A 25234-nucleotide genomic window follows, 5' to 3' on the forward strand; every position below is an offset into this window, starting at 1 on the left:
AGAGGTCTCTGTGCTTCTAGTGTGATTTGGAGTTATGGGTAAATATGTTCAAAGAATAGCTATTTTTTCATGGAAGACATGGGTAAATATGGCTGAAGTTTTTTAGGGAAGACAAAACTCTTTGTTCACACACTCAACTGCCATACTAAATTTTCTCTTGTGAAAGTTCTGCAAAATAAGAGGAAACAGTTATGCTTCTTATAAGTGAAATAATTAATGAAAATAAAAAAAGTAGTAAATACCCCTCGCAAGGATACAGGCTGGGGCTGGTGGAGCCAAGTAGCAGTTCTGAGACATGGCCCACACAGCAAAATAAGGGGTCAGCAGCACCTGGGGGAGTGTGGGACAGACACGATCCTGAGAGCAGGGTAGCGTGAGGACCATCCCCTCTGCTCAGCACCTGCCAGACCCCACCTGGGTACTGCCTCTGCCTTGAGTCCCTGATAGAGGAATGACACTGCAGGGAGATGATGGGAAACCACTGAGACAGTGGGTCTGGAGCCCTTGCCCTGCAAGGAGAGACTGCAGGACCAGGGCTGGTTCAGCTGGGAGGAGGGATGGCTTCGGGGTCACCCAACAACAGCTCAGGGGATGGAGGGGATGCAGCGGGCTCTTCACAGTATTCTGTGGTGGGAGGGAGTGTTGGAGACAACTGGGACATGCTGAAACAGGGGAAATTGAAACTAACTATAAGGAAGAAATGTTTTCCTCACAAGGACAGTCCAGCACTGGAGTCGGGGCCTATACAGGCTGTGCCATAACCAGCCTTGGAGGTTATCAAGCCCCAACTGGATAAAGCCCTGTGCAATCTGATCTGAGCTCAAAGCTGGCTGTGTTCTGGCCAGGGTTTGGACTGGATACGTCCTGTGGTGCCTTCCTAACTCGAGTTATCCTGTTATCCTGTATATGACAGAAAAAAAGTGTGTGTGTCTATAGTCTTGGTTCCACGTGGCACACAGCTTTGTTTTGAGACAGTAATTCTAATATACAGACATATCAAGAGTATGAGCTTTTATTCAAGTCAGGATTGAACTGTGGAAATATGATACATGATGCTCTTATAAAATAAACTTTAAAGTCCTATTTGGAATGATAATAGTAATAGTAGTAATAATAAGAATTTTATTTTTACCTGTGTATACTGGAAACCTAACAATTATGCATCTGGACTTGGGTAAGAAGTAACAAATCAAATTGGAATCTGATCACTCACACTTTCACCTTTTCTTACTATGTATCTTTTCCTGAGTAGCACTGGGCATGCATGTTGTGGTCGTGCTCTAAGATGTTGGTCTGCCCTTTGGTGGTGCTTTAAATGCTTCTTTTTTAATATGAAGTGGTAGAGAAAAATTCTGAAACTTCTAACTTTTTCTTCATGTTGCATGAGAAATATATGGATATATTTTTTTTTTCTTTACAGGCAGGAAGGTCGTTTAACCTTCAATAAAGAGTTAGTTGCAGTAGTAATCAAACTCCGATTTCTCTGTTGTGAAGACAGAGTCATCCATCAAGTCCTGTGTGAAAGAGTGCTTACAGAGCACTTTCTCATATATGTTTGATTACTGGAGCACAGCTGCTGTTCTGGGTAATTAATATGAGACTATAATATTGTTCAGATAGGTGTTGTGTCTATATTTCCAAGGTTGGATGACCTCTCTTGCTTATATTCTCTTCTGTCTGTGGCATTTTATGTGGGTTATTGATTTTTTTTGCTTGCAGGAAATAAAGTGCTTTTTGAAGGTCTGGTGAGAAAAATCAGGCAGACCTTGTATTTCCTTGAGGGAAATGCTGCTGAGAATAAAAGGTGTGGATTTTAGTAGTCTTCCAGCTACCGTGTATGAAAAGAGATTTAGTACTTCTAACCCTCAATCTTAATAGGTGTTCTTTAAATTACAGTGTTCTTTCTCAATCTTAATAGGTGTTCTTTAAATTACTGATTGTTAAACAGTAAAATAACTGTTCTTGATTTAGAAGCTTACTTTTCATTGAAGGTTACAGGGGCGTAGGTGACTTAAGGACATTTATTCAGATCTACAATTTTCTAAGTAAACTTATTTTCTAATGATTAAATTTTTTTTTAGATTTAAAAATAAATAATATTTTATTGTTTGCAAAATTAAAAAGTTTAGTTTAATTTAATTTATAGGAGGAAAGGCAAACAGAAGGAACCTTTTTCAGTAAAAAGTTTTAACTAAAGCGTAGTGTTTTCTCCTCCTCCCTTCAAAAGACACAACTTTGAAAATTTTAGGATATCAATATTTGGAATTAAACTGAGAGAATTCTTCGACCAAGGACAATTTTACAAGTGGGAATTTGGACTTGCACCTTGCAAAAGGAAAATACTGGGTCTCTTAGATGGTACTTAGCAATATTTTTGTATGGTTTGTAATTTGTTTCTCACAGCTAGACATGTCAATGGTGCTGCCGTCCATAGAATGCATGATGTTGCAATCTTGTAGTAAGAATTCTAAATTGGGATGACATGTTTTGAGCTATTATCAGAACTTTTATTGTCTTAAGCATTGTGGCATTTGATACTTGAGTAATTTGACTTATTTGACTTGAGATATCTTCATGTGGTTGATTTTTTGCCTTCTTTTCTAAAAACATAACTCAGCTAAAGATGTGTCAGGATACATGTGGTAAGATTTCAAAAAATTGATCGTAATCTTGTGTTTATGTGTAACTTCATTTCTTTCAACTAGCACTACCCTTTTTCTGTGGGTGACCAATGATACTTAGATGTGAGTTAGGGCTACTTTGAATGCAACAAATTTAAGGCAGATTTTTTAAACAGTCCTCTACTTTAGCCTAATTCTGTCTACGTGCAAAAGAGTGGAAATTTTATAACTGACTTGGTTGAAAGCAGGCAATGTTAATAAAACTTCCCAGTCTGATCATTCATGAGGCTCTCTGGCTGTCACACTCCCACCACCAGAGACTTTCACTGCTGGCACCAAAGCCCCTTTGCAGTGGGCAGCTCCAGTGACCTGACAGGTCCTCACTTGACTCCCCACCCATTCTTACTTAATTAGACTAGATTTCCTTACTGGTTTGACCCCAGGTTTCCCACAGCAGATGTCTCATTCCATAGAGCCACTTATTCATGGTGCAGTAACACACAAACGGTTGGACCTGGGGCCTCCAAGGAGGGACCCCTAACAAAGAAACCCCTGGGCTTTTATCCCCTGACAGTCCAAGTGCATGGAACTCTGGCTCCTGAGTCTTTAGTTCCTGCTGTGTCTCACGGTGTCCATCCACCTGGCTGGTGCTACTGGTGCTCTTTTCTATGCAAAGGCTCAGCAATTCGTGGCTCTTGCCTGTGGCTCCTGCCACCCAGAGCTCCACCTACATCTCACGCTGCAAGCTGAAAACAGAGCTGCCTACACCAAATGTATTCCTCAATAGTAATCCTTCTTGGGAAGGACTTTTCAAAGGGCTGTTATGCCTTGGCATCTTCACTCCTTTTTTTTTTGTGCTAAAAATGTTAATCTCTCCAGTATTAGTGTTCTTGCTTACTTAAATAACATATCATATGCTGCAGGGAGGAGAGTGTTTGGTTTGTTAGTTCTGGTGCACACCTGCATACACACTTCTGTTATGTCCATTCTCTCTAACTTCTTGAAAGTCTTACTTGGACAAGACCTTATCTTGTCATGGAAGCCTTTTTACTAACACATCTTCCTTAGCTGGAAAAAGCAAACTGAGGTTTTTTTAGTTATTTTGAAAAACAGTTAGGTTGTGTAGAACATCCTTATCTGCTTAGCTAATGGGATTGATTAGCTATTATTTTACAAGTGCATTTTTTATATACTATATTTTCTTCATTGTGATGAGAATGGCAAAGACAAGTCTTAGAGGTTAAACACAGCACACTAGGTTTGTGAAAGCTGTGTATGAGCAGTTTCTGAAAATGAAAAAGTCAGGGCCAAGATGCATTTTAGGTTTGTTGTGGTTGATTTGTTTGTTTGTTTGGGGGGGGTTGTGTGTTTGTTTTGTAGGTTTTGTGTTTTGTTGTTGTGGTTTGGTTTGGTTTGGATTTGCTTTTGGTTTGTTTGTTTCTTTCTTTTGATTTTGGTTCTTTGGGTTTTTTTTAGAACTCCTAAGTTTATAAGGCTAAAACATTAGGTGTAACAAAGACAACAAGTGTTCACTGAGCTAGAAGTTGTACCCTTTGGATTTCCCATGGAAGTGTAGTTCAAGTGGCTCACACCTAGCCTTGCATACCTCTCAACTTTTCTAATAGAGGGCAACTGAAATTACTTTTGCTTTCTCATCACAGGAAGTTATTCCCACTAGCTCTTCTGCACAGAGCTCATTTAGTCAGCAAAGTGCCACCTGAGCCTCCCTGCCTCTGTTTACTAGATTTGATTCAAGTTCTATTTCACGTTCACATTAATTTTTTTAGTTGGTAATTGACACATGCTTTTATGGATCCTTCAAGTTAGAAGTCTTCCAATAGGTACCTTTTCTTTAGTACTTAGCAATAAGTCACAGGCTAAAGCTGTATTTTACTTATGGATATGTGGTTTGGTTCACGAACTTAAAAGCATATAGTGTGTCCTTTTCATGACACTGCATTTTAAAAACATAGGGCAAGGTTCAAAATAGCTGAAGACGTTACATAAAAATGAAACTTTAAGAGCTAGATCGGCCTGCTTGCCCTGTGAAACTTGTAGAAGCTAATTTGTATTCTTACAGTTAACCTGTTTCTGTGCCTTGCATATTTATTCTTATTGGCAGACCTCTCTGGTAATTTTATATCTTGAAATCTTTTTTACTTGAAGTCAGCAAAGCTAAGATGCCTCACTAGTCTCAATGTGTCATGCTTATGAATATTAGTAAAGTGTTCTCCATGTTTTAGGAAAAAAGCCATTTTAACTGATTATGTATAGATTCCACAAAGATAGCTGTGTTCTATCTAGTTGTCACATGCTTCTCTCGCGACAAGAAACAGGTGCTTCAGATAACCTGAGAGCGCACTTTGATTTCTATTGATTTTTCAAAAGTGCAGAGGGTGATTAGCTCAGGTATCTTAGCTAAGATGCCAAGACACTGAAGAATTGTCAAATGCATAGCTTTCCTGTATCTGAGCAATTGCAGGCTCCTGTGACAGGACTAAATCTGTTGTTTTACATTACAACCTCTTTCCTTTGCTCTGAGTTAGTGAGCTACAGGGAGAGTGCTGGAGCAAAGGTGAAATACTTCTGTTGTATCTCTGCCATGGTGGAGCTCCTGGCAAAAGTTAGCTTTTCTCATATACACCTGCCAGCATCATTGAAATGCCACTGCCAAGAGTTGCTTGGAAATGATTCTTCCATCAGGAATTTGTCCACAGAAGTGAGAAGTTCAGTCCCTAGGAGTATTGTTTCTGGTTGCTGCTGTTGGAGGTATTTACATGGGAGATAATACTGTTGTGCTGGCTGTTGTCTTACTGCAGAGCTGACCAAGTCAAATGTTTGTCTTATGGGGAAGGAAGGGTGCCTTTGTTGCTTCTGCTTATTGATTCCCGTTTTTTTTTAAGAGTAATGTCAGAGGTATTTTTTGTTTGTTTCTTTCCAGCTGTGATAGACAAAATGTCAGTAGAATAAGTGACCTACCCTACAGAACTTGCCATGAACCATTTGGCTGGACCACCTGAGGGGGAGATCAGTGAAGAGCCAGCGAATGGAGCGGTGAATGAGTCAGTGGAGGCTGATTTGGAGCACTCAGAAGTGGAAGAGGAGCAGAGGTATGTGACTCGCTACCCAAGGCATACAAACAGCATCCAAGCGGGCCTGTCTGGGCAGGAGGAGGAAGGGATGTTAGCTCGGTCAGCCAGCACGGAGAGTGGTTTCCACAATCACACGGATACTGCAGAAGGGGATGTGATAGCCACAGTGGAGGACAGTTACGACACAGAGAGGGTACAGGAGAATGAGGATGAGAGCGCGTATGCGGTGCAGTACAGGCCGGAGTCTGAGGAGTACACGGAGAACGCTGAGGCTGAGCATGGCGAGGCCATTCATAACCGAACATTGCCCAATCACTTACACTTCCATTCCATTGAGCACGAGGAAGCCATGAATGCGGCCTACTCAGGTTATGTCTACACACATCGTCTCTTCCACCGAGGAGAGGATGAGCAGTATGCTGAGGCTTACGCTGACTATGGACTGCAGGAGCATGTATATGAGGAAATAGGAGATACACCAGACCTTGATGTTAGGGAGGGGATCCAACAGTATGAGCGGGAAAGGGAGGAAGCCGACAATTACCGTAAGGAGGCACTTGGTGCCCGCCTTCACCACTACGATGAGCGGTCGGATGGAGAGTCTGACAGCCCTGAAAAGGAAGCAGAATTCGCACCCTACCCAAGAATGGATAGCTATGAACAGGAGGAGGACATTGATCAGATTGTAGCGGAGGTGAAGCAGAGCATGAGCTCCCAGAGCTTAGACAAGGCAGCTGAAGACATGCCAGAGTCAGAGCAGAGTTTGGAGCATGGTCAGGCTCTTGTCAGTGGTGGGCATGAAAGTAATGGCCAGCTCACATCTGGTTCTCGAGTTACATCCAGCTCAGGAGAATCTGTACAGAGGTACAGCAAGGAAAAGAGAGATGCAATTTCACTGGCCATCAAGGATATTAAAGAGGCTATTGAGGAAGTGAAGACAAGGACCATCCGTTCTCCTTATACCCCTGATGAACCTAAGGAACCTATCTGGGTGATGCGGCAGGACATCAGTCCATCCAGGGATTCTGACGACCAGAGACCACTAGATGGAGATGTGAGTATACAAAGCTTTTGGCTCTCAGATTGTGTATGCCTCCTTCCTTTAATTGTGACATGCACGACAGTGGAGAAGGGTGCATGTGTTGTTCTGTGTCTCATTCTTAAGAAAGTATGTGGTGCTTTGTTTTAAATTTGTACTCTAGAGAGCACGAGAGAAATAACCACATGCATTATCTGGTAGCCAAATCTTTCTTTATTAAACACTGCTGACCCCAGGTGTACTGGATTTGTTACACGGAGCTCTTTACTTGTATTTTCTGAAACAAGTGCTGTTACATTTTTTGCTGCCATGGGGTATTTTAGGATAGCTACCAAACACTTTCTTTTCTATTATCTATCCTTGTGTGTTTTTGTTAATTCTAGGTTTTTAAGTTTCATCTTCTGTCACATAATCCCAACAATTCTGTCAGAAATCTATTAATATTCTGTATGGTGGTATTGTAGCTCAGAGTTATATTCCAGAAAAGTTGCATGTCCACTTGCAGGCTCTAGAAATAGGTTATGAACCTCAATATATTACATTATCACTGTAAAATGTGTTCACTCTCCAGCAACCTGAGCATCAAAGGCCATCATTTGGATTTATAGCATCAGCACTTCTGAAATCCTGTACTTTTGGCATGAGGATTAACTTGGATCAGAATTGTTTCCCAAATTGTGGTTCCAGCTGTCTGTAAGAAAATATGTACTCCAAGTTTTATGAATTTTCTGCATTTTTAATAAAATAAACTCAAAATCAACTGCTAACTGCATTAAATTTATGCCTAATATGAAAAGAGTTGGTGGGCTACATTTACTGACTGAAAATAGTCTATTATGTATTCCTAGGCTATTACTTAAAGGGTAAATGCACTGCAAACATTTGCTCTATCCTCTTTACTGCTGTGGAATGTTTTTTTGACCTTGTTTTTTTTTGAGAAGAACACCAAAAATAGAACTTTTTATGTGTTGTTTGGTGTTTTAAACTGAATTATTGTAACTTTAAGAATGCATCAGAACTATTTAAAACACCTCAGCCATTGCAAAGGGAATTCAGATGGTGAAAAAATATCACATACCCAGTATTTCTATGACAAGCTTCTGGTTTCTTTATCTGCCTTCAAAATTATGAAGACTATTGTTCTACAAATGGGAAGAGATTTTTGGAGCATGGTGTTTGAGTTGCTGAAAAAACATGCAAGCTGATTGAGACATAGCATCTAGATTTAATTTTTTTTGGAAACACAGTGCTAAGTAGGTTTGAATTGTTTTCCTGATTCTTAATAGTTTTATTGAACATTAAAAAAAACAAACAACCCCCCCCCCAAAAAAAAACCAAAAACAACAAAACAAACAAACAAACAAACAAAACCTACAAACCCAAACCTATATTGCAAAAGTTATTTCTACTAATATTTTAAAAATTATGTCTGTTACAGAGTTGATTAGCAGTCATATGAGGGCTAAAGAAATCTTCTCAGATTATTCTTTATGGGACACAATTATTTTTGACTTATTAAAAAAATTCCAAAAGCTGTAACTCTTTTTCTCCCCTTTTTCAAATCAATCACATTACTTTTTGCTATACATTTTGTTTACTATATTGTCTGTGTTTGTAAGTGTTGTCTTTGCTTGGAGGATCGAAGAACTTCCTATTGCTTCCTGATCGATTGTAACACCAAGTACAGTGATGGTCTCTGTGACATTAGGCTGAGGATCCTGAGAGCATCAAGGCCTTCCTGAAGGTGCTTCAGCTGCTCTACAAAATCTATCTGCATTTTGCAGAATTTAACTGTTCTAAGATATGCTGATGCGACTCAGCCTGGTATGCTGATACAGCGACAAAACAGGTGTTTCTGTTGGTCTCTGCACAGATACAGGGGTTCCCATTTTGCACCAAAAGTTAATTTCTTGTTTGATATTTTCCACAGCAAATCAGATAAGAACCTTACTTAGATTTTCAGGACTGGCTGCAATCAAAACAGTGATCTATAATGACAGTATAGCTCACTGAAAAGATAAATGATGGTTGTAGATGTACAGACAATCTGTGTTCTTGGAGCGAGGAAGTGAATTAGGCAAACAGTGTAAAAGATCTATAGCAGATTGAGGGAAAGACGTAGAAGGGACCTGGGTCTGTGTAGGAATTTTGTTTTTCGCTGAAGATGAGGTATGTATTTGCTTTACTGGATTCTTTAATTCAGTTGGCAACTCAGGAACAGTCTGCTTTCTTTAACAAAGCATTTGTAGAATTGCGTAGCTGTAAATGGGGCAAAAACAGGCTGTCTTGACTAAGTGACCATGAGTGGTCAATTGTAATAAAAATATAGTGAAGCCCATTCATCTAATCATAAATTTTATTTCTGTCTCTCTTGAGAAAAAAGAGGACAGGAGCTGAGGCCAATTAGTTTATGCCAACCAGATATGCCAAAGATGTTTTTCTTTCTGATTTGTAACACTGACCTTGAAGTAAGACTGTTTTTATCTTTAGGCAGACACTATTTTCTTACCTCAGAAATATCAAGGAGCTGCAGATAAATAATGCAAATTGGATGCTTTTATTACCTTCAGTTATTTTGCAGGTCTACTTTGAAAATTGTCCTTATATATTTTAGCAAAACAATTTTCCTTTTAGAGATAGAAGTTACTTGAAAATATTTGTAATACTTTTGTGTTCTTAATTGTATGATGTTGAAACTGATAAGACCTCTTTAGATCCAAGTAGCAGTCACTTTTTTATTTAGCTAGGAGCTCTCCCACTGGAGACCAATGAAGCCAGGGAGTCAGAAAATTTCAGTTGAGACTCATTAGATACAACTACTTTTGCCTTTTTTTGCAAGAAAGTGACTTTTACTTCCCAGTGCTGAGCATTAGAGTGATACATTCACAGCAGAATGCTTGGTAAAATACCAATTGGAAGTGTCCAGAGACTATTTTGAGAAGCTAACAGCCCAGAAATATTCTGCTAACCTGCAGCTGGGTATAGTTTGGGACTGTTAGGAAAGACATGCAATGACTGTGATGGTAAGAAAGATACAGATCACTCTATCCATTTGCACTTAAGATGTCCTGATTTCAGGTTTATTCACAGGTAACCTACCAGGAATATGAGTCATTCCTATGTATTTCTCCTCAAAAGAAATCTTGGTGGATACATGAAGAAGAAAATTTCTCACAGCCCATGGATTATTCTGTTGTAATAAACTCTGGTAGTCTTGTGATGCAGGAGACAGGTCGCTGGCTTCTGTGAATAAATAAATAGTGTACAGAGCTACCTGTTTAATATTTAACAATCTAGAGTATTAGCTGCCATGTGCCTTGTGCACCCTGGTTTAGTGACATGTACTTTCTCTTGAATAAGAGATGGTCTGGACATCTAGCTTGTGGGAAGGGAGTTGTGAATTTGATAAAAGCTGAAAAATCCTCAGTGTCTTTTGAATAAAGGCAGTAAGAGGGTTTTTTAATGTTTGCCACACATATGAGATGTGTACAACTGACATATCTTTCGCAAGTCTGTTTATCAGAAACTTTTTAAACCAAAGCAGACCATCACTTGGATATGGCCTCACAAGGATCTCTTTTTCAAATACAATGGCAGTTAGAGCTGCAAAGAAGTGTGACATCAGGAAACTGACCTGTAATGGAAAAGACCATGGAAATACAGTTAGGTTGTGTTTTCTGAGTGTGAAATGGGGGAGATTTCGTTCACACATAGAATCATGGAATCATAGAATGGCTTGGGTTGGAAGGGACCTTAAAGATTTTGTTCCAAGCCTCCTGCTATGGGCAGGGACACCTTCCACTAGACTAGGTTGCTCAGAGCCACATCCAGCCTGACCTTGAACACTTCTGGGGATGGGCTATTCACAGCTTCTCTGGGCAACCTGTTTCAGTGTCTCACCACCCTCACAGGAAATAATTTCTTCCTAATACATGATCTAGACCTGTCCTCTTTCAGTTTCAAGCAATTCCCCCTTTTCCTGTCGCTACTTACTCTTGTACGCCTCTGCAGGGTTTTTTTTAGGTTCCCTTCAGGTACTGGAAAGCTGCAATTAGGTCACCCTGAAGCCTTCTCTTTTCCAGGCTAAATAATCCCAATTCTCTTAGCCTTTACACCACAGTGAATAAAGTTTGTAGGTGGAGCTATGAAAAGTTTCAAGCATGGAGTTTGTGGTATGCATGTGCCCAAGAGCAGTGAAGTAGGAGATCCTTCAGGAAAATATGTCTGGATCCCTTTCCCCACCCACAGCGTGGGGGAGCCCAGTTCTAGTTCCATCTCCATCTGAAGAACCATTCCGACGTCTTGAGGGATGGGGAAAGGGAACTCCAGGGGTTTCTTCAGGGGTTTCTGGCCCTGAGCCTGGAGGGGAGAGGTGCCCTCCCCTCCCCCCAGCACCCACGTGTCCCCATGGCAGGCACGGAGACTGCACACCGAGCAGTGTGGAGAGGAGGCAAGAGAGTGTTTATTGTTGGGGATGTTACATTTATAGGGTTTAGGCGGATTCACAGAGTAACCAATTAGAAGTCTCAAGGGGCTTACAGGAACACCCAATCACAGGAAGGGGTTAACAAGGTCCAATGGGAAACACCTCAGGACACCTTCCCAGGACATTCCTGAGATAACACTACCGTGGGGGGTCTTGGGAAGAAGAAGCATGTGTTTGCAAAGAGACCACAAAGAGCCATTTTAAGACATGTTTAAACAACAGTTTTCTCATATAATGCAGGTTTAGTGCCACAAATATGTTCTTCTAGATGCACACAGTTACCTCATTGGAAGGGAAGGCCCATATCTCATTTAGACAGCTCTTGCTCATCATTCTTACTGTCAGATTCTCCACTGGAAACTTGCAGTGAATGCACCTAGCCAAGCACAGAAATTGTGGTGTTTAAAGGTTTAAATAGAAGACATGCAATGCATGATCTGGACTTGAGGATGAAACATTTTCAAGTGGAAAAGAGTGTAGTTTTGCATAGCAGATAATTCAAAATGCAATGAAATATTCTGGTATTTAAACTGCATGGCTTTCAAATGTTGTAGGGCTTTGAGAAGAGCGGCTTGCTTAGTTACGGAAGTACAGAGACCTGATAAGAAAAGCACTGAAAGGTACAAAAACTTGAGTAGAATTTTTTGGGCTGTGATTTAAAGACAATAGAAGCAGGCTGCCTTCTTCACTTCTGCCATAATCAGGAGGAAACAGTGGTTTGGAGGGCATTTAAGAACAAGACACCATGACCTTTTTCTGAGGTCTGTTATCTGTGGGGCTGTAGATCTGAAAGCCGAGTTTTGCTGACCTGCAGGGCATGGTTTGTTCTGCATGCCAAGACTTCAGTTTTGCAAAGCCCTGGTCACTGGTGTTCACAGTCTCTGTTCCTTTGCAGACACTGGAGGTGGTATGATGATAGAATAAACCTTAATATAAAGAATAAACCCTAATATAAAATAAAACCACATACATGGGTGGTTTAGATTTGTGAAGTAGAAATTTAGAGCTAAAGACAAGCCTTCCAGATAGAACAGAACTGAGCTGCATTGTTTTGCTTCTCTGTTGTTTTTGGTTACATATGTTTTATTTCGACCTTTGAGTTTTCAATTGCTGGATTTTCTCAGTTCTTTTGACTCCAGAAGTGAAGTGTTTGCATGGAGATGAATTTGCTTCACTTTTTCCACAGCAGGAGTAATGTATTATTAAAAAGGCCATAGAGAAGTTTTCTAAATAATTAAGCACGCTTCAGTAATAGATGAACTAAGAGGGGGGAAAAAGAGAAAGGAAAGAATGAAGTAAAGATGAGCTTATAGTGATAGTATATTGTTTGGGGTTTTTTCTGAGCAGACTTTTTGAGACTGTTGATTGAGCACACAGACTACAGGTCACCTTTCTGTCATCTGCATGAGACCACAGATTTAAGTTTACATGGAAAAAAGTTTCAAAAGCCTGAAACCAAAAGTCATTAAAAAACCAAACCAATACAAAAGAGTTTTATTCATCAGTTACACAGAAGAAAGCTTAAATTTATCAATTAGTCGACTTGAGGACAAACACTCCCAGATGAGTTACAGGCTTTTAAATTATATTGAGCACTGGATACATAACCTCTTGACTTTTTTTTTGGTTTTTAGTTTTTTTTAATTATTGAAAGATGAAAGTAATTTCAAGGGTTTTTCTGTGCTGTTGAAAACTAGAACGACACTTTTGAAAACACAGGAGAGATCTACACTGATTTTTTTCAAACTGATGCATAAAACTGCATTGTTACTGGAAGTTCAAGTGGAAGTACAGCTAAGGAAGTCCATACTCAAGAGAAGAGAAACATCCAGCGCTCAACCAGCTGCCAGGAGCCCTGCTGTGCTGCCAGTCTTCCATCCAGCATGCATGGTCCTGGGCAGACCTTACCTACAAAGCGTGTATATGTGACCTGATGGACAATCAGAGTCCATACAGCCTAAGATTTTATTCAAAGAGAAGTTACCAGCTCAAAAAGTGTGACTGGGGTACTGCATGGTTACTGCTACTGACTCATGTGGCCAAGAGATTCTTTGAAATGGGCAAAATAAAGGGCTATCTTACCCTAACAGGCTCAGTTACATTTATTGTTGGTTATGTTTATAGTTTGCTCCCTTGAACTTTTCTGTGTCAGATCTAAACTTCTATGTGTCCTAGCTGTATTTTTATTTTGTATTTGAGACAGTAATATAACAGTAACAGGTAGGAATTTTTCTTCAAAGACTTTGACAGAGGTACAGAGTCACTGCTTAGATGAAAATCTCTGGTTTTGTACCTTCAGTGAATTTTGCTGAAGAAAGGGAAGGGATACTATCCAGAGGGACCTGGACAGGCCTGAAAAGGGGATATGTGAGAACCTCATGAAGTTCAATAAAGCCAGATTCAAGGTCCTACACCTGAGTTGGGGCAATCCCAAACACAAATACAAACTGGGAGAAAAAACTCATTGAGGGCTGCCCTGCAGAAAAGGACTTGAGGATACTGGGGGGTGAAAAATTGAACATAAGCTGCATTTGAAGCCCAGAAAGCCAACGATACCTTGGACTGCATCAAAAGCAGTGTGACCAGCAGGTCGAGGGAAGCGATTTTGCCTCTCTATTCCGCTCTTATGAGACCCCACCTGGAGTACTGATTCCAGTTCTGGGAACCGTGACCTAAGGAGGATGTGGACCTGCTGGAGTGAGTTTAGAGGGAGGCCATGGAGATGATCAGGGGGCTGGAGCACTTCCATGAACACAGCCTGAGAGAGTTGGAGTGGAGAAGAGAAGACTCTGGGGAGACCTTACTGCAGCTTCTCAGTACCTAAAGAGTACTGAGGGCTGGGAGAGGGACGTTTTACAAGGGCACGCAGTGATAGACAAGGGGAATGACTTCAAATTGTCAGAGAGCAGATTTAGATTAAATATAAGGAAAAAGTTATTTACTGTGAGAGTGATGAGGCACTGGCACAGTTTGCCCAGAGCAGCTGTGGATGCTGCATCCCTGGAAGTGTTCAAGCGTTGGACAGGGCTTTGAGCAAGCTGATCTAGGGGCAGTAGAACCTAGATGATCTTAAGGTCCCTTCCAAGAGAAAATATTCTATGACTTTATGATTCTATGATTTCATCCCCTCTGTCCCAGCCTTGTGTGTGATTATGTGACCCAAAAGTTGTACTCTTTTCAGGTGATCTGCTGCTAAAAGCATGTAAAACATCACTGCTTTTATAAAGCAAGAGCAAGTGCTTGTATTTAGAGATGCTTCAGTGTCAGTTACATATGTGTTCATGAGCTATGTAGTAAACAGCTGAATTGACCTGGATAAGCTAGATGTAACACAATCCTCTCCTTTTACAAGTTCTGTTACTGAATCTCTCTGCACAGTAGCAAGGAAGGTTTCTCAGGTGGAGTGGCTTGCACATTAGTTAGAGTCGAACAACACCAAAATTGAGATGGAGAATTTTTGGATGTACCAGTTTGAATATCGTAAGAAAAATGTAAGTAAATACTGGAGAGGAAGAATGGGGTAACTAGCATTTTTTTATTGATGCACTTAAGAAAAAAAAATTCTAATTCCATTGATGGACTTCTGTACCCAATAACAACGTGCTTCACGTGGGCTTACTGTGTTTGTTCTGACATTTTTGTTAGGCTTCCAAAACTTGTTTTGTTAATGACAACAGAGCAGTCACTAAGTTTTTATTTTATGCTTTATTTAGAGCAGCTATGCAAGTTGTCTATCCACTACGATCTATCAAAATATTACTTGTTATTGCTGTGACTGCATTCTTTCTTTGTATGTTATATATGGTACCTTTAAAAATGCATTTTGATGTTGAAGATGAGTGTTTGTTCTTCCAAGTCTTAACTTTTTTCTACAAATGTTCTTGGACATGATAGGTCTCATGTCATGTCATGTAGCAAACTTTGTAGGATGTTTGATATTTCGGTTTTGTAGTTTGGGGAGTACTGGTTGGTTGGTTGGTTTTGATTTTGGTTTTGTGTTTGTTTTTTTGTTTTTTTGGTTTTTTTTTGTTTTTTTTGTTTTTTGTTTGTTTGTTTGTTTGTTTTTTTGTTGGTTTTTTTGTTTTGTTTTTTGTTTGTTTTTTGTGTGTTTTTTTGTTTGTTTTTTGTTTTGTTTTGTTTTTGTTTTGTTTTTTGTTTTGTTTTGTTTGTTTTGAGGGGTTTTTTTTTGTTTGGTTGGTTTTGGTTTTCTTTTTTCCCCCTCAGAAGTATTTGAGCAGACATTGAAACAGAGCCTACAGAAAGCCTGTGATAATTTTGATGGTTGCTTAGTTCTGATACTTTGTAAATGAAAATAGCAGAGTAAAAGTATTTGTGGTGCTACTGAAGTAACTGTTAGTACATTTTGAATGGTGCAAAGTTTCTTAATGCCAAATGTCTGGTTTAAATAATTATTTGTTTTCCTTCAGTGTATAAATATCAGAGCTTTCAGGCCTTCTAAAGATATTTTTTGTGTGTGGAAACATTTGGTGCTTAACTTGGTTTCTTTTTCTACTGTTTAAAGCTCAATCCTACAATATCTGGATGTCATTATTGAATTGATAGTATTGTGAGCCTTTTATATTTAATCCTAACATGAAAATACTGCATAACTATTAAGAATGTGAGTGTTATGAAGACACTTCCATATGTAAATAGAATTGCTATTTCTGCCATTGTTGTACTGTTAACTCTGGTAATTGCACAGCAAGCCAAATGAGCCTGTATTTCATTCAAGACCCTGCTTGAATGCTCAAGGTACAGTGAGCAGTTCTTCAGTCTGATGGCACAAGCAAATCCCAGCATTCTAGGGACCTTTCACAGCTGTATCTGGTCAGGGACGGTTTCACAGCTGCATCTCCTTTTGCCTTACAGTTGTAATTCAAAATACAGGAAGATGCAGGGAGTGCTCTTCTACCTAGGAGACATATGTGTAAGGAATTGCATCTTAACTCTTTGGAAGCCTTTGTTAGTTAACTATAATTTTAATACCTAGTTATTATCTGAGATGGATGTTTTAGAGCAATGAGTGTAAAGAGAAAGAGAAGGGAGTTTAGTTTTCTTGTTTTGTTCCATATCTAAGAGAAACTTAGTGGTTTGGGGTTTTGGTTGTTTTGGTTTGGTGTTTTTTTTTTTTAATTTTGTACACTGTTTTATAGAATGCAGTGTTGCAGCTGGAGTGGATGCAGAGCACAAGGGCACTCCTAGATTGGAGCTGCTGCCAGCTCAGAACAGTGGAAATGTAGCCCTTTTCTGGTATGACTCATTGGCTTAGAGAAAAGCCATGCCATGTAATTGCTTATGAAAAGAGAAGAATAGCAGCTGACTGTTTTGCCATCTGTGATGAACTGCTGAGTTAGCAAAGCTAGGGCCATGGTCTCCTTGTGTCAAAGGAGAGTGTAGAATGCCAGGGCTGTTGGGCTAAACATCCAGCTTGCATAGCTAAATGCTAAATTTCCTTTGAAGATTCACATTTTGGCTTGCACAGACATGTTTTGCAGGTATGTCCTTAAAATCTGCCTCTAAAAATGCTTGCTGGGTTAAAGCTTTGTACTCTTTCATTTTGGTCACCTTCATTGATTCCATACTCTGTGTTCCTGTGTCATATACCCCCATATCAGGGCCCCCTGCTATGTACTATAGATACTTTGCTACAGCTTTTTAATGTCACCAGCATTCATTAGGAATTGCCTATGATTAGAATATCCTTTCCCAAAGCATTCTTTCCCTTTATCAAGATACTTGCTGGCAGATCACATAGACAGTTGCTTCACTGAATTGTTTTCGGTGAAAAGAGAAAAATGAGGAAATTTGATCTAAAAAGCATGTATATTAATGAGATCATAGCATGAACTGTGGAATATCTTCCAAGTTTGCAGTGTATCTAGAATAAGGAATCACAATCCTTGATTACAATGGTATTGAATAATCATTGAATATGTGCACAAGTCCTTGAATACATCAGTATTACTCTGCACAGTTTATAAAAGTTGTTTTGTAAGATGATGGAATAACATTTATGGACAACCACTGCAGCCTCCCTCTGCTCAGTTTAAATTAGTTTAGCACCTCAGGTGATTATACCTGAGAGCATGTGTGCTTGTGGGGAAATTGCAGTCTTTTCTTCACTTTCCCGAGTTTGACAACTAAGTAATCTTTAGCTGAATCCCTGTGTTCTGGTAGGGTCAATTCACTTGTCTCCCACCAGAGCTTACTGCTAAGTGACTTCACCTTTTTTCTTTCTTGGAGTGTCAGAGCTCAGGATATCGGTCTGCATTGTCTACAGCCTTCAGTAAGCTCAGTCATTTTTCTGCAGGCCACAGTCATGTACTCCTGCAGCTGAAAGTCCTGTAACTGCAGCTTAGTTGAATGGTGACAGTAAGAGTAAATAGTTATCCCAATACCAGATGGTCCTCCATTCACCTGGCAAAAATACTTGACTCCCTTTTTGACTGAGTGTTGCCTACCACCAAGTACAGCTTTCAATTTTCACAACTGCTTAATTTCATACATTACTGACAAATAAACACAAGTGTCTTTTAACTGTTCAAAATAAGTTCACTGAGATATTGAAATGTGATCATTATCATGAAAAGCAAGGGTTACAACATTTTAAGTGTTTGTCTTGTTTTGTCTTTTTTTTCCCCTCATCTCTACTTTGCTTAGAGATTGTCAAGTTAGAGGAAAATATGAAAGAAGAATTTCTACACTGGACACTCATAATATTATTTCATTTTCCTGCCATGTCTAGTCTCCGTCTCCAGATTCCTCTTCACCTCGGGGTGCTGAATCATCAAGTAGGCAACATCACCAGGATGTCTGCAGTACAGCAGAGGCCTCCACTAATAAAGAGGTAGAGTGAAATCTTTTAAAAGCCACAGTCTTGTTCATGCTGCTTATGCTTATGCATGCTTTAATTTTCCTTGCCCCCTTGCACCTGCACAATCCCTTTTCTTCTTTCAAAATTGTAATAAACTTTAAAAGCTGATTTCCTTTATGCTTTTTCCTTATGCTCCTTTCCCTTATGCCCGCCTGGCTGTCTGACTGAATTTCTAACATACTTAAGACTCTTAATCGTGGCATTTCTGACTCTGTGTTCAGCTGCCACTAAATTTATTTAACAGGCTGGGAGGTACTGATTTACCCAACAGCCAACATCTCCTCTGTAGTAGAGGCAAAACAAGGAAACCCTTTCCTTTTTTCCATGCAGATTATTTTCCCACAAAGAAAATATTTCTCAGCCAGATGAAAAAGTCCTTAAAATTAAATCAATTAGGTAGTAAATTATGCTGTTTAATATTTTGTCATTGTAGAAACTGTCCTGCTAGTGATTCATAGTTAGAATTCAGTTCCTGACTCCAGGTTCCTCAAAATAAAGCTGCATACTTGCTTTCTTTTTTTTTTCCCCTCACCTAGCAGTGTTTTACAGTGCAGTAATTCCACCAACACAAAATGAAAAGTGTGAGTAGAACCTCTTGCAGTGTGAAAATAAAACGCTTTAACATAACAAGTATTTGAGTTAGTATAGAATGGCAGGCTCTGTAAGCAGAAGAATCTGCAAATGCTTGGTTTATTTGCTTCTTAATTTTTAAACTTATAAACCATGTAGAAACTGTAGAGTAACAAATACCGTATTGCTACCAATAGCAATGCATGAATTATCTTCCTATATTAAAAACCTGATCCACTACAAGAGAAAATACTGATTACAGTTGAAACACTAATTAGTAATCCATTCTTTCTATTTTTCTTTTGTAATTATCAAGGGATAAGGAAGCTTTCAACATGTATGTAGTTGTACCAGTCTCTACTTGCATTTAGAAGATAATCAAAAGTTTCAAAACACTGGAGAAACCCATAATTTTTCACATGCCAAAGTTTTCAACAGTAGATCATGCCATTAAGTTTTCATCTGCTGTACTGTTAGCTTATTAAAGCTTTCAGCTTTCTTCATATAAATTCTATATTCTAGCGATTTTTAGATATCAGTAAATATACCCAGAGGAAGAAATCAAACAAGACACTACTCATTTCAGGTTTTAAGATGTGCTTACGTGTAGTTACAGAGGTGGTAAACTGGGTTTCACAGCAGGATGTGTCAGCTGCTAGTTTCTCTCAGATGGGGAATATTTCCTGCCTTAGTATTCTAAGGCAAGAATAAAGTGATAAAACAGCCTCATAATTTTTGGGATTGAATTTTAGGGCTTAGGAAAACTTTTTCTTAAAAATAAATTTTATAATACTAGATGGCAATGACATTATCAAGAGTAATGAAATATTAATGACCTTGATATTTCATTATTCATGGTTATGTAAAATTAAAAGGTGTAGGTTTCCACCTATTGGTAACTTTACCTTTTACTGTTCCTGTGGTCTTAGTAGAATGTATTTCAACCTGGGTTATGAACAAGGGACATTAAATTTGTGTGTGAGTTTTTGCAATAAAGATATATGATGATGGTTTACACCACTCTATCCTAAAAATAGGTTGCTAGTTGGTTTGCTGAATAGTTGCTAAATCTGTATCACAGCCTTTGTCCACTGTTTAAAAAAAGTAAAGATCATTTATATGCATGAGATGCCTCTGGTGTGTAGGGAATTTGTTCTCTAAACCTGTCAGAGCCCAGTGTTTGAATCTCCTCTTTAGCACTACACCAGCAACTATTACAAACAATTGTGGCAGTCTGTGGATAGGTGGTTTGGTAGGAACATTCATGTGAGGAGATGAAAGAACCACAGATCTGAAAAGGCATGCCAGTGTCCTCACACCAGCTTAAATGCCTTGGCAGTGGATTCATTATTAACATATTTACTGATGCTGGTACGCTATCTGATGGACAGATTTCTTAGTTTTGCAGCTCAGTCAGGGAGTGGCAAGAACTCAAAGGCTGTGCAGGCTCTGCTGTCTGTGCCACAACCTTTTGGTTTTGTTTTGCAAATCTCATTTTATAGCAAGACAAGCATCATTGATTAAAAAACATTACTTGTTACATCCTTTTCCATTTCTTACAAAGGAAAAAGACTCCTTGGGGTTAGTCAATTGGCCTGTCACATAACTGTTACCTTGCTGCTACTTGTTTTTTCCATTAATACCCAGTTGCCTGTCATAAAGAAAAATAATTTGTCATATATTTCCCTTTGTATCATCTGGAAATATGCTGAAAATTGTTAAAGATATTATGCATTATTCTGATCATAGGTATGGATTTTCCTTTAATAAAATTATATCAAGAGTTATTGGAGGAGTTACTGCTGGTACAGTCAGTTGTAGATTCATTAAAGTTTTGTAATCCTTGAACTATCCAGAAGTCCTATCGGCATATGATAGCAGCAGGTATTTCAATATACCCATTACCATCTATATATTGCCACACAGAATTTTATTTGATAAATTTTCATATGTTGTTTATGTTATTGTTTATAACATAATATGTTATATATAATATGGCTTACTCACTGAAATTTGTAGCCTTCAGATGTTTGAAGTGTTAGTCATGAAGTCTTTCATATAACATACCAGCTGGAAGTAAGGTCTTCCTTTAGTCTGTTTATTTACATATGGAACTCAGTATTCTATTTCTTTACTCTATGTAATTGAAGCTACCAAATGTGGTTTTGTGCTTCATACGGTGTAAGCACAGTTCGTGGTGAGGCCATAGTGAATTCAGTTATCCCGTGGAATACATAACCTGATAAAATTTCTAAAGCCTTTTGTAGACTGTGTTAATGAGGGATACATCTAAGAACAGTCCTAATGAATAACAGCATTTTGTTAATGATGGTTTCAGTAATGAATAATAACAGTGTAGTGCAATTTTTATATTCCTGACTGTATTTATTTGTTGGAAGATCCAATGTCTTTGAGATATTATATACTTTCTTGCATATTTCTTATTAAATTTCTTATTGGTAGACAATTAAATTAATGCACTAGTGAACACCAATAAGAACTGAAGTCTGGGCCTAGTATATTGCCTGGTGGATAGACAGAAATTAAATGCATTGAATTTTACTCTAGTAGGTGCTTAGATTTTGAAAATACTAAATATAATAATAAATATTAATAATTGGTGATCTTCGTTTGCTAATAACTGTGACTCATTTAATTTATTTTTTTTTTTGCATGGAAAAATTTTTAATGCATATTTGTGCATGTTATGTTCTGTTTGAAATCCTTTTTGTCTTAATTACAGTCCAGGAAAAGCTTGGCTTCATTTCCGACGTATGTTGAAGGTAAGATAATTCTACAATTTCTAAATGTTTTTTTGGTATCAAAAACCCACTGGCATGGGTTTATAAAATAAAAAACTATTTTATTTGCTGAATAGAAAAGCTACTAGGTTGAGTATGCTGATTTAGATTAAATTATGTCCAATCTGAAACGTGATCCTAAGCTAAATCCTACTGTAGCCTTTCAGAAGTTCATAAACATGGAGTTTTTATTTTTATAGTATTTCATTTATAGTTTCTGTGTCTGTTCTACTGGGTTTTTTTTCTCAACATCATTTAAAATACTACATTTTTATGGTATTTACACAGCATGTATGAATTTCTGTGGACAAGGAAAATAGGCTAACACTGTGGTGCTCTGTCCAGTGTTGATTTTAATTGGCAGGCTTAATCCAGTCTCAGTTGGATTAATTAGCAGAATTGGATTAATTGGCAGGCCTGCCAGAGGAAATCTGCTCTGCTTTACAGCTGCTTGTCCTCTAAATGCTTCCTGTCTTGGAGTTAAGGTTGCACTACTGCTGAATTTATTCAGAACAATGTGTAAAAGCAAGTTACCTCCTACATGAACTGCTGTTACCTTTTGTGTGAGTGCATCCTGTAATACTGTAGGAAGAATGCATCTTGTAACACCCAGTTATTTTGTTGTGAGAGCATGACAGAAGCAGAAAATAGAAGTTTCTTTCCCCCCCCACCAGCGGTTGTTATGTATGCTTGATGAAATGTCAGAAATACGGTTGATGTGATACTTTTTTTGGACTGCCTTGTAGCTCCTTCAATTGCTTTACAGTGTGCTGTGCTTAATTGATTGTTTTCTTTAGACTGCAGACTGATCATTGGTTTAGTCTTCAGTGTATAAGCTGCATGTTTTGGAGTCTCTGGCCAGATTGTCAATTAGTCCATAGCTGAGCATTGGAATTTTGCAGCAATGAAAGGTCTCTCTAGAATTTAAATACATTTCCTATTGATAGTCCTCTCTACCAAGGGCTATTTAAAATAATCCTCTTCTCCTAAAAGAAAAAAAAAAATAAAAAAAAGTAAACTAAAATTTTCTTAGATCTTGGTCCAATGCAAAATTCCTTAAAAATACAAATGTGCAGCAGTCTATGAAAAAGCTTGCCAGGGTGGGGAGAAGGTGTTGGAGCATTTTTTCTTATTTCCCATTATTGTACTCTGATTTGATTGGTAATAAAATAAATTAATTTTTCCAAGTCAAGTTTGTCTTGCCCACAGCAATAATTAGTGAGTATCTCTCCCTGTCCCTGTCTTTCCCCATGAGCCTTTTGTTATATTTTCTCTCCCCTGCCCAGATGAGGAGGGGAGTGATTGAACTGCTTTGGTGGGCAGGGTCAACTCACCACAGATGTTGAGAGCATTTGCTTAATATTTTGTGTTTTACTTTGGAAGTACTGGTTGCCATATCATCATAGTAAACTGAAGTATTTCAGAGGATTTGCAGCCATCAGGTGCAAGCTCAAGTTGTCAAAGTGCTGCTGTTTTGCTGTGGTTCAGCATGATTGTTTCGGTGATTCTTTCCTGTGTTACAGTTCCTGGACCTTGTGATCCTGAAGACTTAATCGATGGAATCATTTTTGCTGCCAATTACCTTGGTTCAACTCAACTGCTTTCTGATAAAACTCCCTCCAAGAATGTGAGAATGATGCAAGCTCAGGAAGCTGTCAGCAGAATCAAGGTGCGGAATGATTCCTGCTGCCTCTTGTATGGGTGTCTTGTGGTTGTGGATATGACTTTCTCACTTATGCAGTAAATTTTTCATGTGGGGTTATCTGTGGTTTCAGAAAGGTAAAGTGCCTCACCTTTCTTTCTGCAAAAAAAATTGTATGCTTAATGCTGCTTTTGGAAAAGACTGATAAGGGGGAGTTACCAGGTCATTTTAATTCCCTGTAATAATACTTGTGCCATGTACGCTAAGCCAGAATCAGAAGTGAGTGGTGGTCAAAGTTATATATTGTCTGGGTGTTGAGGGAAAACAGGTTTAGAGTATAAAACACAACTAGTAAGTGTTGCAACTGCTTCTGCCTCGGCACCTAATGCAATTGCTACTGTGGTAATGATTGCAGTTATTTTTGACCCTGGTGTGGATACTTGTTTCTCCACACATAGCAGCTAGGTGCTGATTTAAAAAGGAAACATCTGTGATGTTATAGAGATGTATGAAATAAAAATAACTTGTCGTAGAATATGGTACATTTGCTTTGTTTGTTTGGAAAAAAGAAATGCCAGCCAATTTCTGTACAGGCCAGGACAAGCAATGGGCATGCTGCTGTATTTGAAGTTACAGTTATGACACTGTCAATTGAAATTATACGTGTGAATGAAATATTGCATGGTTGTACAAGATGCTGCAATATTCCCACTACCCATACATGACTGGATGGTAGGCACGCAGCTTCGTCTTCTCCTGATTCAGCTAACCAACACAATCTCCTCTGGGAATTTTAATTAGTTTAATATTTATGTGTTCTTCTTTTGTAGTTTATTTTGGGTTCCAGCTCAGATTTGGTTTGTGATTGTATAAAAGAGAGAGGAAGAGGAGAGGTTATCAGCAAAGCCAGTAGTATTGTCTGTTAAGGTCGGCTGATGCTTCCTACTATTATAATTCATTCCAGTGTTTTCCATAACAGGTGTTCAGTTCAGTATGTAACTTTAACACAGAAGCTCCAACTAGAACCATTGAGAGACTACCATAAATTGCAATTTTGATGATGTTCTAATGCATAAGTTCTTGTAACCTTGTCTCTGAAAATCATTAACACTCTAGCATTTTAGAAGAGGCTGGGATGTAGCCTTCCTGTTAAAGACAGATCATCCTCTGACATCTCTGTAGAAGTTTTCACAAACTTAAACTACTGAGCCTTTTGCAAAAGAATGATTTATCTTTGTTCATTGGAGACTCTGTATTCAGTAACATTCTTTAAAAATGTTTCACTCAGCTTTCTCAACCCTGGCAGGTCTTGGTGGGTTCTTCCTAAAGCTGCAGTGGTTTCCCTTATTGAGTGCTTTATTTCTGCTCTGGGTGCAAGTAAGGCTGTTTGGTAGTCCCTATGTGTTCTTTCCTGATGCTTGGCCATCTGGTAGAAAATTTGTCTGATTTGAATGGGTGGGAAACCAAAGGTAAGAAAGATAAGGGAGAGAAGTAAGGGCTTTGGTGAGGCTGGATCTAGGAGTGACACATCACTGGAGGTTGAAAGGAAAGTTTGGCATCAGCTGTCATAGGAAAATGGTATCAGGAGTGACACTTGAGCCTGGGGCTGGGCAGGAAGCTTTACCTAGAAGGTAAAGCTTCTGTGGGAATATACAGTAGAAAAAGATTGAAGGGATATGGTAGAGAAAATGAAACAGAATTTATTCAAATTGGGCCTATGAGATGTAAGAGTATGGAATCTTTCTTTAATACTAAATGTAATTCTTAGAAATTCATTAAAATATTCTGTTATGTTTCAGCACTTCTGTGCTTCAAAACAGAAAGAGATCTATTTAACTCATTTCACTCATATCTCCCATAATTTATACATCCATATAGATTGGTGGGCATGCGTATTTTTTGTTGTAGTATATTTGTCTCAGGATTGAGGTCCAAATAGTTGCATTGTTGACCTGGTAAAACTCTAGCTGTTGTGACTAATTTTCTGAAGTTCAGTTTACTTCAGAAAATTATTGGCTTACTGCATGGCACACAGTACCATTGTACACTTCTTGGACAGTTACTGCATTCTGCTTCTAAGTGAAGCTCAGGCAACCTCCCTTCACC

General features: G+C 38.7%; 1 protein-coding gene across 2 annotated transcripts in view; it reads left to right on the forward strand.

The window, feature by feature from the left end:
- The window catches only part of APBA1 (amyloid beta precursor protein binding family A member 1), an 80584-nt gene that overhangs the window by 32967 nt on the left and 22383 nt on the right, over positions 1 to 25234 (forward strand). For both annotated transcript variants that reach the window (XM_027752127.2, XM_027752130.2), the window contains exons 2-5: positions 5563 to 6767; positions 17987 to 18088; positions 21429 to 21468; positions 23010 to 23155. In XM_027752127.2, coding sequence (XP_027607928.1) covers positions 5616 to 6767; positions 17987 to 18088; positions 21429 to 21468; positions 23010 to 23155 — 1440 coding nt within the window. In that variant the 5' untranslated portion in view covers positions 5563 to 5615. The remainder of the gene's footprint in view (positions 1 to 5562; positions 6768 to 17986; positions 18089 to 21428; positions 21469 to 23009; positions 23156 to 25234) is intronic.

Source organism: Pipra filicauda, unplaced genomic scaffold (assembly GCF_003945595.2).
Source record: "Pipra filicauda isolate LSUMZ 115617 unplaced genomic scaffold, ASM394559v2 scaffold37_size4185640_pilon, whole genome shotgun sequence".
Lineage (NCBI taxonomy): Eukaryota > Metazoa > Chordata > Aves > Passeriformes > Pipridae > Pipra > Pipra filicauda.